The sequence below is a fragment of the Neovison vison genome, chromosome 5 (genome assembly GCF_020171115.1).
Source record: "Neovison vison isolate M4711 chromosome 5, ASM_NN_V1, whole genome shotgun sequence".
NCBI classification, from domain to species: domain Eukaryota; kingdom Metazoa; phylum Chordata; class Mammalia; order Carnivora; family Mustelidae; genus Neogale; species Neogale vison.
In genome coordinates, this window is record NC_058095.1 from 27061320 (window position 1) to 27077345 (window position 16026).

General features: G+C 36.9%; 1 protein-coding gene across 1 annotated transcript in view; it reads right to left on the reverse strand.

Annotated features, from left to right (window-relative positions):
• Positions 1 to 16026, reverse strand: part of CPD (carboxypeptidase D) — a 78466-nt gene that overhangs the window by 30412 nt on the left and 32028 nt on the right. Inside the window, exons 3-8 of the mRNA XM_044248225.1 lie at positions 15654 to 15796; positions 14899 to 15068; positions 13699 to 14048; positions 13056 to 13247; positions 11395 to 11562; positions 2103 to 2212 (exon numbers count right to left, since the gene is read on the reverse strand). Of these exons, the coding sequence (XP_044104160.1) occupies positions 2103 to 2212; positions 11395 to 11562; positions 13056 to 13247; positions 13699 to 14048; positions 14899 to 15068; positions 15654 to 15796 (1133 nt within the window). The remainder of the gene's footprint in view (positions 1 to 2102; positions 2213 to 11394; positions 11563 to 13055; positions 13248 to 13698; positions 14049 to 14898; positions 15069 to 15653; positions 15797 to 16026) is intronic.

The following is a 16026-nucleotide window of genomic DNA, read 5'->3' on the forward strand; positions in this document are numbered from 1 at the left end:
TTTTACTAATCTTGTGCTCATTTTTATAATACTGGGCTGTTATACATAAAATTCTTAGTTAAGGGTGCCCTTTTTTGTCAGTCTAGCAGTCAAGGTACTTTAGCTTGTTTTTGTTTTATCTGCCTTGATGTTAAGGGTACAGCTGTGAGTCTCCTGATTTTATGGTTTTCTTCTGTCTTGTACAATCCTACACCTCCCATTCTTTCTTTTTTTCCTCTTCACTGTCCAATTACACCAAAGGGCATTTCTTCATTTCTTTTTGCCTTTTTTTCTGCCCCAGAAGTTAAGAGTTTGAAAGTCCCTTTAAATCCATCTATCTTTTTAAATTATGTCTGTCCCTTTAAATTGCACCAGATCTTGTAAGTTGTATATACTTTGAAATCTCTTCCCAATATTCCAGTACTCTCATCTGCCCAGTTGCTTCTTTATTTAGGTTTCAGACTTTGGGTGTACTTTATGTTTGGTGATCATTCCATCACCTTCAGGCCTACCCTTCATTAGTCCCCCTCTTCTGTCTTTGCAGATTGTCTTGGTTTGCTTTTCCTCACCATGAAGCTATATGGCAGGGCACAAGGGGGACTGATAGATCATGACAGATCATGACTAAGAGAAAGGAGGCTGTGAGTAAAGAGTGAGGTTTTTAATTATCACCTTTCCCATTTACAACAGAAGAAATGGAGTCATAAGATTTCAGAAAAAGCAGGATGTGGTGGGATCAAGAAATGGAGGAAAATATGGGAAAGTCATAAACTGGTAATAACAGAGAAGACATTATCTGAATGAACTCACATCAGATTATTCAAAGGTATACTTAGTCAAGGCAAAGTGATCTACTAAGAATAAGGGGAGTAAAGCTGGGATTAGGAGGTTCAGATAGAGGACAAAAGTTTAGAATCATCCAAGTGGGAAATGAGCCAAAGAGTCAAGGAGCAAAACATGAAATACTGCCAAGGAGAACTGAGGGCTCTGCTGAGGTTAGAGAGCATAGATACAGTGTGGTCAACTTCCATGACTGTGCGACTTTTCTGGGATATAGTGGTAATTACTGTGGATTGGACACTGGCAAGGCAGGTAGGTCAAAAGGGTATCCCAAGGTGTGAATGAGAGTATCACTGAAAGGGATGTCCGTAAGTAGTGGGATAGAAAGTAAAATCAAAAGAATTAAAGGTCAAAGAAAACAAAACCAAAAAGGGCGCCTGGGTGGCTCAGTCGATTAAGTGTCTGCCTTTGGATCAAGTCATGGTCCTAGGGCCCTGGGATGGAGCCCTTGTCAGGCTCCCTGCTCAGCAGGGAGTCTACTTCTCCCTCTCCGTCTCTCCCCCCCTGCTCAAGTGTGCTCATGTTCTTTCTCTCTCTAATAAATAAATAAAATCTTTTAAAAAAAAAAAAAAGAGGCTAAGGAACTCAAAGTCACAATGAGGATAAAAAGAACTATAATATCAGGCACCAAATTTGATGGGGATATGAGCAAAATATGATCACTTAATTTTTATTTTGATTATTCAGAGGGTATAATATTCTCTTATACCATGAACATCCCTCTACTCCTGGTGTGCCCAAACAGAAGGCAACTATTTTTTAAAGTGTAATAATAGATATATTCTCTTGTTAGAAACTCCCAACAATCTCACAATGAAGGCAAGGGCAATGTGAAATGACAGAAGGCTGTGACTGAGACCATAGAGTTGCAGTGTTAATATTTTATTTACAAAAGCAGTTAATGGGCTGGATTTGGCCCTAGAGCTGGAGCTTGTCAACCTCTACCTTAGACTACAAGTAGGTTTATAACTTAAATACTAGCCAAATGAAATAAACCAGCATGCTAATTTATATTACCATGTTTAGTTTATTATGATTCAGGTGCTATGCTAAAAATTGTAGACAAAAAGACATTACTTGAGATTAAAGGCTAATGGAGAAATACGTAGTATAATCAAAGTGAGGTAGAAAACAGTAGAAAAAACAGTTAAGACTGACTGAAAGGAATCATGGAAAGCTTAACCAAAAAGAAAGCACTTGACCAGAGTCTTACCAGACTTTGTTTCAACCCATTTTTTTAAATTAATGAATCTGCGAGTATTTTTGTTTAAACACAAACTTACCTTGGAATAAGAAAGTGCTATTTGTTGAAACACAGCATCATCTGGTGATTTACTATATGTGGCAAGCCCTTGTTCATCATCATCAAAAGGGTAGTTTACTACCAAAGAACCTTCAAAGGGAAAAAAGGAAAATGTATCATGTTATCGCCTTCAAGATGGGTACCAACATAAAGTACACTTTGACAATAGTACCAATAGAAATGCCAAGAGAAAAAACCAATACAATTTTCCAAGGCTTATTTCCTCATCAGAAATAAAAAAGTTGCTAATTTCCTCAACGGAAAATCCACTGGATAAGTGAAATATTAAATAGCTATGCATGACACTTAAAGGTTGCCTTAACTAGAAAGGTCTTGGGAATGTACCTGAACTTCTAGGTATAATTTATGTCAGAGCCAAAACCAGAAGTATACAGGCTTAATTTAAACAGTTTTACAATATATAGGATCAGAAAAAATGAGCAAAATGTGATACTCTTCTAGTAAAGTTCAGTCATTTATAATGTCATGGAGTTTTAAAATAAGAAAGGATCCTTGAAGGTCAACTAATCCAGCCTCTTCATTTTTCAGATGTGGAGTCTAAAATAGAGGGGTTAAATGACATGTATGAATAGCAGAGCCAGTCCTACACTCAGTAAAAAATGCTAAAATTTCCCTTATGCTTACATTAGAAATTAGTTAACTGGAGTGGCATTGTATGATTTTTCATAACCTAAGGTAAAGAAACTGATGCTTTAAAGCATATATAAATGATATCAAGTCCCTTCATGCTCCTCATAGGGCATAAAGAAGTTAGAGTATTTCTCAGGTAAGAGCCCTGAGCTACATATGCCTACTCTCCCATCCCAAGATGAAATCCCTTACTTTTCTATTTGTCACGTGGTTTTCATTTGTTCATCTGTCCATATATCCTACCACTGCTAAGCCATAGATAGATATTTGCCCTTTTTATCATGCCACTTCATGGGAATGGAATTGAAAGAATATACTCAAATTGAATTCAGATGAAGTAATCTTGTGGTAACAAATACCAGCAAACACTGACACAGAAAAAAAAAAAAATTCTTTAAGAAGTATGAAGAACTATGCTTATTCTATTCCCCAAAATAGTTCTAACAAAAACAAGTATACTTCAATACCTCTTTCTAGACAAATTTAATGTGCCAAAAAAATTTAATTTCACCCCAGAATTATGACCCATATCTAAAAATTCAAACAGAAAAAAGTCAACATCAACTTCTAGTCAGTACTGTTTTTCCAACAGCCAATTTTCTAAGAAAGAAAAAAAAGGTCATAAAAGACTTATTTCTGTGAAACAGCCTATTTTTAAAAAATAATTAGTATCAACCTAAAAAGCAGGAACAATAAAGGAAAAAATAAATTTGACTTCATCAAAATTAAAAACTTTTGTGTGTCAAGGACATTATTAAGAAAGCTAAAATTTTAAAAAAGTTACAATATAATCTATAGAAAAGAGAACAGGAGAAAAAATTTCAAAATCAGCAATTGGATAAGGGTCTAGAATCTAGACTATATAAAGAATTCTTACATCTCAATGAAAAGACAAAAAATTTTACATTGGCAAAAGACTTGAGCAGATATTTCTCCAAAGTAGATACACAAATGGCCAAGTACAAGAAAAGATGCTCATTATTAGTCATCAGAGAAATGCAAGTGAAAACTACAATGAAATACCACTCTTTAACCACTAAAATGGCTATAATATAAAAAACAGAAAATAACAAGCGCTGATGAGGATATAGAAAAACTGGAACCCTCATACATTGCCAAGAATGTAGAGTGGTATGGCAACTGTGGAAATCAGTTTGGTAGTTCCTTAAACAGATAAAGAGGCAATCATCATATGATGGCTTTTCCATCAAAAAGCTAAAACATGGCTGAATGAAATAAGTCAGTCAGAAAAAGACAAATACCGTATGATTTCACTCATATGTGGAACTGAAGAAACAAAACAAAAGAACATAGAAAAAGAGACAGACAAAAAACAGACTCTTAATTAAAGAAGATAAACTGAGGATTACCAGACGGAAGCTTGGTAGGGGGTTTGGGGAAATAGGTGAAGGGGATTAAGAGTACACTTATCATGATGAGCACTAAGTAATGTAGAAAGTTGTTGAACCACTATATCATATATCTGAAACTAATATAACACTGTATGTTAACCACACTGGAATTAAACTTTTTTTTAAAAAGCACTAAACATGGAATTACTCAAAAGCATTGAAAGCAGGGACTCATATATTTTATACTATTGTTCACAGCAAATATTATTCATAATAGTGAGCAAGTGGAAACAACCCAAATGTCCTTCAGTGGAAAAATGGATAAATAAATATACATATGTACAATGAAATATACATATAATGAAATATTATTTGCCCATAAAAAGGAATGAAGTACTACTAATAAATGCTACAATCTGAATGAACTTGAAAACATTATGTTAAGTGAAAGTAGACATACAAGATCATATATTGCATGACACAATTTCTATGAAATATTCAAAACAGGCAAGTCCACAGAGACAGAATACCGACTGGTTGTTAGCAGGGCTTGAGGGGAGGGGAAAATAGGAAGGAATTGCTTAGTAGGTAAGAAATTTCCTTTTGGGGAGGAAAAATGTTTTAGAGCTAAATAGAGATGGTGGTTGCACAACATTGTGAATGCACAAAATGTCACTGAATTATTCACTTTAACATGATTAATTTTTTTGTTGTATGAATTTTACCTCAATAAAAAATTATATCAAAATTTACAAAGAGGAATTTTACTATTCTCTATATTCTTTCAAAATCCTGGGGCACTTGGGTGGCTCAGTTGGTTATGCATCTGCCTTGGGCTCAGGTCATGATCCCAGGGTCCTAGGATCGAGTCCCATGTTGGGCTCTCCACTCAGCGGGAGCCTGCTTCTCCCTCTCCCTCTGCCTGCCACTCCCCCTGCTTGTGTGCACTCTCTTTCTCATAAATAAATAAAATCTTTAAAAAACAAAACAAGACAAAATCCTTCTAAATTTTTGACACCAAAGAAATCCTCTTTTAAATTTCTTTGCTAAGATTTCAAAACTCATTTAAAGATTTTATGATAAGAAAACAAAATAGATCATCGAGAGTGAGGGGTAGATGGTGGTAGAATAGGAGAAACATAGGCTCACTGCATCCCATGAATACAGCTAGAAAACTATCAAATCACCCTAAATACCCCAGAAATCAATCTGAAGTCTGGCATAACAAATTCCACAACTAAACATAGAGAAGAGGCCACACAGAAGAAGGTAGGAAATGTGGAGACATGGTTTAGGAGAGAAATGGATCATGGCTGCTGCAGTGGAGAGAGAACCATGGTTGCAGAGAAGGTTGAGAGACAGAGGGATGCACAGGGGAAAACAAACCCCCGTAGCAATTGGTTTGGAAAGCAAAAAGGCCTGAATTCCATGAGTCCTTGCAACCAGTGGGGCTTAAAGCCTGGAGTTTTAAATGTCAGCATGCTTGGCTCTGGGAGAGCTTAGAGGACATTAGGGCTGCTCTTTAAGAGAAGGCAGGGGAAATTGTGTGTGGACATACAGCATGGAAGCAGCGATCTGAAGAGCACCTGCGTCCCAGAGAGGCAGCATTTACCGAGAGACTTCTCCAGGAACAAAGAAACTGGCCAGAGTGATCTCCCTCCCCCATTCCTCAGCATAAGCACAGGCCCACCTGTGGAAACCAGTGCAGCATTGACACTCACTACCTAACTTGCTTACACCAAGCTCTATCCCCCCATTCCTCCACCTTCCCACCTCCGTGCTCTGGAAGAACCACCCTTCCCAGTCTCGCTTGCGTGAGTTCCAACCCCAGGGACCCTCACCCCAGAAGACTGGCCTACGCCCTTGCCCACAATGTGTCTCCTGAACTGGGAGTTCTGTAGGGCCCCAGTCCCAGTGGTGGTGGCAACAGGTCTCATCTCACAAGCAAACCAGAGCATATCTAGTTAAAACTCACCTCATTCAAGCCAGGGACCAAATACTGCCCACAACAGGCAAAGAGAGCCTCTGCAGGCAACTGGCCTGAAGGATAAAGCAACCAGGACAAAACAGCAGAGCACACATAGCACACATTGAAGATATTCCTAGAAACACCAGCCTTCTAGGGGAAGAAGGGATGATACACAGAGCAGAACAATACTAGACCTTTTTATAAGGCCCTTATCCTCAAGATAGGAAATGTAGCTAACTTTCCTAATGCACAGAAACAGGCACAGAGACTTAGACAAAATGAGAAGACAGAGATATGTATCCCAAATGAAAGAACATGACAAGGCTAGAGCTGGAGATCTAAACAAAGCAGATATAAATAACATGCCTGACAAAGAATTTAAAGCAATGATTATAAGGATACTCACTGGACTTGAGAAAAGAGCAGAGGACATCAGTGGGACCATTAACACAGAGATAAGGAATAACAGCAGAGTTAAAGGGGTCAATAAATTAAATATCTGATGGAATGAACAGACCTAGAAGACAGAGTAATGGAAAGTAATAAGGTTGAACAAAGGAGAGAAAAAAATTATGCAAAACAAGTCCAGACTTAGGGAACTCAGTGATTCCATCAGATACAAAAAGATTTGTATTATAGGGCGCCTGGGTGGCTCAGTTGTTAAGTGTCTGCCTTTGGCTCAGGTCATGATCCCAGGGTCTGGGATCGAGTCCTGCATCAGGCTCCCAGCTCAGCGGGAAGCCTATTACTCCTTCTCCCACTCCCCTTGCTTGTGTTCCTCTCTCACTGTCTCTCTCTCTGTTAAGAAAAAAAAGATTTGTATTATAGGAGTCCCAGAGGAAGAAAGTGAGAAAGGGGGGCAGAGAATTTATTTGAGAAATAACAACTAAAAACTGCCCTACTCTGGGGAAGGAAACAGATATCCAGATCTAGGAAGCACAGAGATCCCCCAACAAAATCAACAAAAGCAGATCCACACCAAGATATATTGTAATTAAGGGGCGCCTGGGTGGCCAAGTGGGTTGAGGCCTCTGCCTTCGGCTCGGGTCATGATCCCAAGGTTCTGGGATTGAGCCCTGCATCGGGCTCTCTGCTCGGCGGGGATCCTGCTTCCTCCTCTCTGCCTGATTCCTCCTCTCTGCCTGCTTCTCTGCCTACTTGTGATCTCGGTCTGTCAAATAAATAAATAAAATCTTAAAAAAAAGGATATATTGTAATTAAAATGGCAAAATAACACTAATAAAGAAAAAATATTAAAAGCAGCAAGACAAATGACAGTTACATACAAAGGAAACCCCATAAAGCTATCAGCAGATTTTTCAGCAGGAACCTCCCAAGTCAGAAAGGAGAGGCATAATATACTCAAAGTGCTAAATGGGAAAACCCTACAACCAAGAATACTCTATCCGGCAAGGCTATCATTCGGAATGGAAGAAGAGATAAAGATTTTCCCAAACAAACAAAAACTAAAGGAGTTCGTGACCAGTAAAGCATCCCTAAAAGAAATATGAAAGGAGACTCCCTGAGTAAAAAAGGAGAGAAAAATAAAAAACAAACCTAATGGTAACCACAGTTCACAAATTCATAAATTTGCAAAGAATAAAGAGAAAGAAATCTGAATATATCACAAACCATGGAGGACAGGAAATATTCGGAAAAAATCTTCAGAAACAACCATAAAACAAATAATAAAATGGCAATGAATACATATTTATCAATAATTACTCTGAATATAAACAGACTAAATGCTCCAATCAAAAGACAGAGAGTGACAGAATGGATAAAAAACAAGATCCATCTATATGCTGTCTACAAGAGACTCATTTTAGACCTAAAGACGGCTGCAGACTGAAAGTGAGGGAAATGGAAAAACAAACATCTATCATGCAAATGGATGTCAAAAGAAAGCCAGAGTAACGATACTTAATCAGACAAAATAGACTATAAAACAAAGACTACTGGGCGCTGGGTGGCTCAGTTAGTTAAGCGACTGCCTTCAGCTCAGGTCATGATCCTGGAATCCCGGAATCATGTCCCACATTGGGCTCCCTGCTCAGCAGGGACTCTGCTTCTCCCTTTGACCCTCCCCCTTCTCATGCTCTCTCTCTCTCAAATAAATAACTAAAATCTTTTAAAAATAAATAAATGAAAAAATAAAACAAAGACTGTAACAAGAGACAAAGAAGGACACTATAGAGTAATAAAGGTGATAATCCAACAAGAAGATGTAACAATGGTAAATATTTATGCACCCAGGGATGCCTGGATCAGTCAGTTAAGTGTCTGCCTTTGGCTCAGGTAATGATCCCAGGATGCTGGGATCAAGTTGTACATCGGGCTCCTTGCTCAGCAGGGAGCTTGCTTCTCCCTCTGCCTGCTGTTCCCCATGCTTGTGCTCTCTCTCTCTCTAACAAATAAATAAATAAAATCCTCAGAATATATATTTATGTACCCAATAGGGGGTACTCAAATACATAAAATAATAATAAACATAAAGGAACTAATTGATAATAACACAGTAATTGGGGACTTTAACACTCCACATATATCAATGAACAGATCATCTAAACAGAAAATCAACAAGGAAACAATGGCTTTGAATGATACACTGGACCAGCTGGATTTAACAGATATATTCATCCTAAAACAGCAGCATACACATTCTTTCCAACTGCACATGTTATACTCTCCAGAACAGAACACATATTGAGCCACACAGCAAGTCTCAACAAACTGAAAAAGACAGAAGTCATACCATGCATCTTTTCTGACCACAATGCTATGAAATTAGAAGTTAACCACAAGAAAAAAATCTGGAAAGACCACAAATACATGGAGGTTAAATAGTATGTTTCTAAAAAATAGATAGGTCAATCAGAAAATAAAAGAAAAATAAAAAAGTACATAGAAACAAATGAAAAATAAAAACACACTCATTCAAAACCTTTGAGATGCAGCAAAAGTGGTTCTAAGAGGGAACTTTATAGCAAAATATGTCCTGGAAAGAAACAAGTCCACATGATTGAAGATGTATCTCCCACCATGCCAAGGTCTTGATACCACATATGTCAATCTCTAAATTATGTTCATTGGAATGGAGCTAGTATTATAAACATCATAAGTGTGTACTGTCATTTTAAAATCGCAGGTAAAAAGAATAAAAAAAATAAATAACATGGAAGGTTAATCTATATTCCATCAAATTTCAACTCTGATACTTTATTAGATAATTCAACATATGTTGACACTTAATTACTTCCCTTACCCTTGATGCTAATACCTTTGCTCTTTAAAACAAAGATAAAAACAACACAAAAAATCAGCTTTATTGAACAGTTGACCCCTGAATAACAGGGGCTTGAATTGCATGGATCCACTTACATGCAGATTTTTATCAATACAATACTATATGTGTATTTCTTAATGATTTTGTAGAAATGACTAAATGTATTTCTAAAAACGATTTTCTTGGTAACATAAATTTGTTTTCAAGCTTACTTTATTCTAAGCATATAGTATATAATACACATAACATACAGAATACATGTTAATCAACTGTTGTTGTTATCAGTAAGGCTTCTGGCCAACAGTGGGCTGTTACTAGTTAAGTCTGGGGTAAGTCAAAAGTTATAGATGCATTTCCAACTGCACATGGGCTAGCCCCCTTAACTCTCATGTTGTTTCGGGGGTCAACTGTAATTCACGTAACATATAATCCATCCATTTAAAGTATATAATTCAATGTTGTTTAGTACATTCACAGGGTTGTACAACCATCATTACTACCTAATTATAGGTCATTTCATCATGCCAGAAGAAAACCCTGTACCCATTAGCAGTCACTCCCATTTCCTCCCACCATTATTCACCATAGCCTGAGGCAACCATGAATCTGTTATCTATCTCTATACATTTACCTGCTCTGAACATTTCATAAAATGTAATCATGTAACATATGGTTTTTGGTGACTGGTTTCTACCACTTAGCATATTTTCAAGGTTCATTTATGTTGTAAAATGCATCAGGACTGCATTGCTTTTCACAGTCAAATAATAAATCAATTGTATGAGTATACTATATTTTATTTGGCCACTCATCAGGTGATGGATATTTGGGTTGTTTATACTTTTAGGTTATTATGAATAATGCTACTATGAATATTCAAGTACAAGTTTACTTGCAGACATATGCTTTCAGTTCTCTTTGGTATTTACACTTTCACTCTTACTCATATAGCCCTAGTCAAACATTGGGATGATTTTTAATCTTGACCTCTCATCCTATCCAACTGACCAATTCCTGCTGAATTCTATGAAAGTGTACACGCCCAAACACTACAGAAGGATGAGGCCATTGTGCTACAGTTTAATTCATAGCAAGGAAAAAATAAGGGAATGTCTTCTAAACTTACATAAAAGAGTATTAAATTCTAGTGAAGAATAGGACTAAAGATTTCCAGTTTGTTAGTATTTAATTTCTCTGAATGACAGAGAGTATGTTACCAAATTCCCAGTGAGAGGAATGAATATAAATGAATATAAAACACATGTGAAGGATACATATAAAACACTTGCATAACTAAGTGAGGGTGGGGGAGAGAGAGGGACAAGGAGAGAGAAAGGAAGGAGAGAGGAAGAAGAATGTAGGAGGGAGGATAGGGGAGGGGAAGAGTAGGAAAGAAAAGGGGGAAAACAGGAAATTTGCTTAAAAAGCAATGAGACAAGATGGGATCTGGAAGGAGACAAACCATAAGACTCTTAATCTTACAAAACAAACTGAGGGTTGCGGGGGAGGGGGGGCGTGTAGGGAGAAGGTGGTTGGGTTATGGACTTTGGGGAAGGTATGTGCTGTGAAGTGTGTAAACCTGGCGATTCACAGACCTGTACCCCTGGGGCTAATAATACATTATATGTTAATAAAAAAAATTTTTTTTAAAGCAATGAGAGAAGATCTTTATTATTTTCTGTTATAAAATCGGTCATAGGATACCCATTTTAAGATAGCCTGAAACTATAAACAGATAACATTCCACCAGGATTTTCAAATGCTCTCAACAAGAATTAATTACTGGAGGGGTGCCTGGGTGGCTCAGTGGGTTAAGCCGCTGCCTTCGGCTCAGGTCATGATCTCAGGGTCCTGGGATCGAGTCCCGCATCGGGCTCTCTGCTCAGCAGGGAGCCTGCTTCCTCCTCTCTCTCTCTCTGCCTGCCTCTCCATCTACTTGTGATTTCTCTCTGTCAAATAAATAAATAAAATCTTTAAAAAAGAATTAATTACTGGAGTATCAGGTTGCTATTACCTCCATGCAGGTTTGCAGACAGTACAAATGGATAGGACTTCATCCAGCTCATTACAGCGATAGTTTCCGGCTGGGTAGGATCTGTGATCTGAAAGAACTGGTCTGGGAAATTTCGGTTCAGGTCAAAGTTGTTGCTGTTGTTTCTGCCAATTACACTTACTGAATCTCCTGTATGATAAAGTATTTAAATTTAAGCCATGTTTCACTTACATTTTAACCCAACACATAATATTTCAGCTATCTTAATCCAAAAGTAAATGTGAACACATCGGTCTTCACTACGAGTAATCACACTATGATTAAAACATACATTTTTCGGTATTGCACACTAAAAAAGTGTATCTCCTCCAGATCTTTTCACTAGAAAGGTGAAACCATTATCCTTTCTTTTCTGCCCTCTGTTCATACTTTAAGGGGAAGAAAAAATCCAACTAGAGAAATTATATTAAAGTACTGGCTCAAAAAAAAGTATTGCTCAATTGCCAATAATCCATACACTGACACGATCACAATGTCGAGGGGACACGACTGATCAGAGGGAGGTTCTGTTGTATTGGTATACACGTCACTTAGACATCCTAAAGAAACAGACCGAATGAAAAAAAGAAAACTGATATGCTTACATTAAAGTAATCACAAAAAGGTAGTCAGTCAAGAACACAGTTGGAAGTTTAACCTGATGAAGAAAGAATTGAATCTAAATTTACTCTTTTTTAATAAGGATAATCATAGCAATGAGGAAAATTTGCAAGTGAATGAGAAAAACCTACTGGGGGGTTCACTGGTAGTGAGTTGTTCCATCTCTCAGTAAAGGTCTCCAAAGAGGAATGTGGAGGGATTTGTGAGGCTGACAATAAGGAAGGTCCTTAGTGAAGTACACTGAATAATAAAAAATGGATTAACCTGCTGATTCGTTAGTTGATTCTCTCAGTGTTCAGTCAGTGAGAACCATGTGGCTGCATATTCATATGGTGGTACCTACTCTACTCACTGGTATGATTGCCTGGATGTAACTGTGGGTGGGCAAAAACAGACTCTCACACTCCTAGTGTTCGGCATAAAGTAGCCCCTGTAAGCAACCTGCCCCCGACCCTCTTCTGACTATATTGCCCTGAGGCAGATATGGGCTGGCCCAGAGGAGGCAGAGGAATGGTAAGTCAATACCTCAGCAGGTTTAGAATATGCAGGGGAAGTACAACTGGGAGTCAATATAGAATCACTGGCTTCTAAAGAGATTTGGTGTTGAGTTTTCACCTATGCGACAGTGTTCCCAATACAGAAATTTAACAAGATTACTGGGTAATGGTAATTTTTAAAAGCAATTAAACTTTTTAAATTAAGTTATTTGTTAATTTCTTATTAATCAAATAATTAAGTTATTTTAAATTATTGTTAAAATGGAAAAATTTATTAAAATCTTATATTATCTTTAGGAAATAAGAGCCATTACTGAAGTGGAGAACTCCATTAAATGTAAAACTGGTATCATAATTGTTGAATGAACTAGCCTATCTTATAAGAATACAAAAGCCAGAACAATTATATAAGAACAAAATAATTAATTCCAAGGAAACAACCAGTTCAAATTCTCTTCTACTCCCAAATAATCATGCTATATGATAACCAAAAAGGTTAAGCATTAATAGATAGCTATTCTTTACCTTCCTGGGCCTTTTCATACCCATCAGGATTCATGGAAGGCATAAGGTGAATTCTAGTGCTGCGGACTAAATCTGTCACTTCAGGGTCTGTTCCAAAGTTCTTACAAAGGTATTCAATGAGGTTCAATAGCAGTTCCCGTCCGACCACTTCATTTCCATGCATGTTTCCAATGTACTTAAATTCTGGTTCACCTAAAAACAAAATAATTACAAGGAAGAGTTTCTTTCCTTTTTATTTTACCATGGACTCTATTTTTTCCCCTACATATGTAAGACCTTGAACCAAAAATTTAAGAAAAGATATATTTTGGCAAAAGAAACAGGAAAAAGTATCTTATAAAGCAGGTTCTTTACTAATATACATCTGCGCAGGCTCAAAGCATACACACATGCACACACATGCCATATAATATGAAAATAAAAATACCATTAGCAGAAAAAAATCTAATCTATGCAGTACATTAAATACCGTGCCTAATATGAATTATGAAATGGATTTTCTTTTTTTCTTGCAAAAGATTGGTTACATTTTCCTTGTTCCAGTTACACATACTTAAGGTGACTTTTCTAGATGAAACACAGAAATATGGTACATAGCTCTGAAAGGCATTACTGAAATTATGTATAAGACCACGCTTATTACCTGGTTCATGGACACCTGGGTTATCAGATATCTCCATTACATAAAGTTCCCTTGACTCTACTGATTTTCCTAATGAATAAAGCCGGGTGATGTTGGGATATTCATTGGCAAACCTTCTCAAGAAGATTTCCATATCAGGGAAATGGTGGTGGTGAAAGTCCTTTGGCTGAATTGGCTGGTGGAAGGATTGTGTTCCAGGAAGATTATTCAGCAGAGCGACTGTGCTAGCAGTTACTACCACCTCAGTTGTGTCAGGGATTACTGAAGCCACAGTTGGCCGAAGGGAAAAATTCACCTTTGTGGCCGGTCCTTCTTTCACTATTATATTATTAATTGTCAGTGGCATATACCTGAAAGAAAAAAATTTTTTTTTAAAAGTAGGTGGCTTGGAGTTAAATTTAAACACAAAATGCTTTAACATTATAAAAGCACAACAGCCTTTTCATACTCTTACACTCGGTGTTCTATCAAAACTCAAACTAAATAAAGATAAATGGGTAAATTCAAGACTTTATGACATGATCTCAGAGAATCCCAGATTAAGTCTTTAAAGAACTATTTCTCTTACCGTCTTCTCAGTTCCACCTATTAGAATGCTTACCAAAAATTACACGCAAAGGAAAGAATAATATGAAAGATGGAGGTCACTAACCCACCATAACAATTGCTACAGTACTCAAGGAAGGGATAAACCATTCAATACTTTGCTGTGCCTTATCACACTGACATTCCAACTACTTTCCCAAATAGAAAAGCTCAAAATTAAATGAAACACTTTCAATTAAATCCTTAACAAACTGGGATTCCTGAAAGGTGGCTGGGGGAGGTAAGAAACCACTCATTTATTTCACATATTAGAAAGCTGATGTTAGGGCAACTTTTTAAAATGTCTTTCCCAGAGCTCTGAGTTTTTTCTATTTTGGTACTCAGTTAGCTTTGAGGCAATGCTTTATACAGCTGACCATCTTTTTAAGCTTTTAAAACTGTCCTTCCTCAAAATTTTACAATTATGCTTCACATCCAGTTATACTGATCGACTATGTCCCAAGACTCCACAATACTATTTTTTCGCTGTAAAAGGGAAAAAATCAGAAAACAAGGAAAAAATAAAAGCCAGGTACAGTCAATAATGTTTCCTAGACTGTACTTCTCTCTTAGCTATAAACAGAGGCTTGGTATTTTCAGATTCTAAATTCTTACCCAGTTGAAACAGCTGTAATGTTGTAAGTTCCAGGGACAAGTAATCTGTGGAAATCACCAAATCTGCCTGTTGTGATATTATGATTAATACCAGCTACTGAGATGGTTGCATTCTCTAAACCAGATCCTGTTACTGAATCTTTAACAAATCCTTTAACTCCAATGTGAACCTAAAAAAACAGGAATCAAAGTAGACGGCTCAAAGACAATTTGGAAGGCAAGAGAACATCACCTCTCTCTGCATTGATGCTAGAATTTCTAAAAAAAATAAATAAAGTCACGTCTCTATTTTCCTGAAATATTTTTCAATGCCTCCAAGTGAAAATAAAATACAGAAAAAAAATATTGTCGCTTACACTTAACACATGTCTGACATGTAGACTAGTAATATGCTTTTGAAATTCTCTCTCCTCCAAACAAGACTTTTAATTTTCTCAACAAGTAATAATTTTTCATTAAGTAATAATTTCTGGTATATTCAATAGTATATTACCCTGCCTGATATTTAAATTAAACTGATGTCCATGGCTCATATAGTGGTAAAGGCTCTCTAGCAAATATGATCACATGACATTATAAGAACCTGACAGTACAAGTTTGGCTGATTATTTCAGTCTATAAAGTGTTCTAAGACAATCAGAGAAAGCCCTCCAGAGGAAAAGAACTGTTAAAGATTGTTACTCCAGTGCAACTGAATTTCTCCCTTATATTATCTGCTATTTCTATTCCCCAACCTTCCAGTCAGCTACTTTTACCTTTTCAATCAATGTGATCAAAGACTCACGATTGTTCTCCCATTCTTGTCGAAGCTGAGAAGCAGGTGGGTACTTGCAACAAGATAGTTCTAATGTGATCTCAAAACAGTTGGCCCACACATAATTGTAATCTTGCATACCACCTGTAACATAAGGGAAAAAATGTTTATTCTCAGAAAGACCAAACAAATTAAATCAGCCATCTCTGAGTCTATAAATTTTCTTTTGAAAACCTGGTTTGAAACTGGGGAAGGCTCTTGGATTACAGAGGAGACTAAGAAGGAAGGTTAAAGGAATATATGCTGAAAAGGAATATACATAAAGGAAAGGTATTTGACTGACAGGATGAACAGTTAAGAAGAGTACAAACACA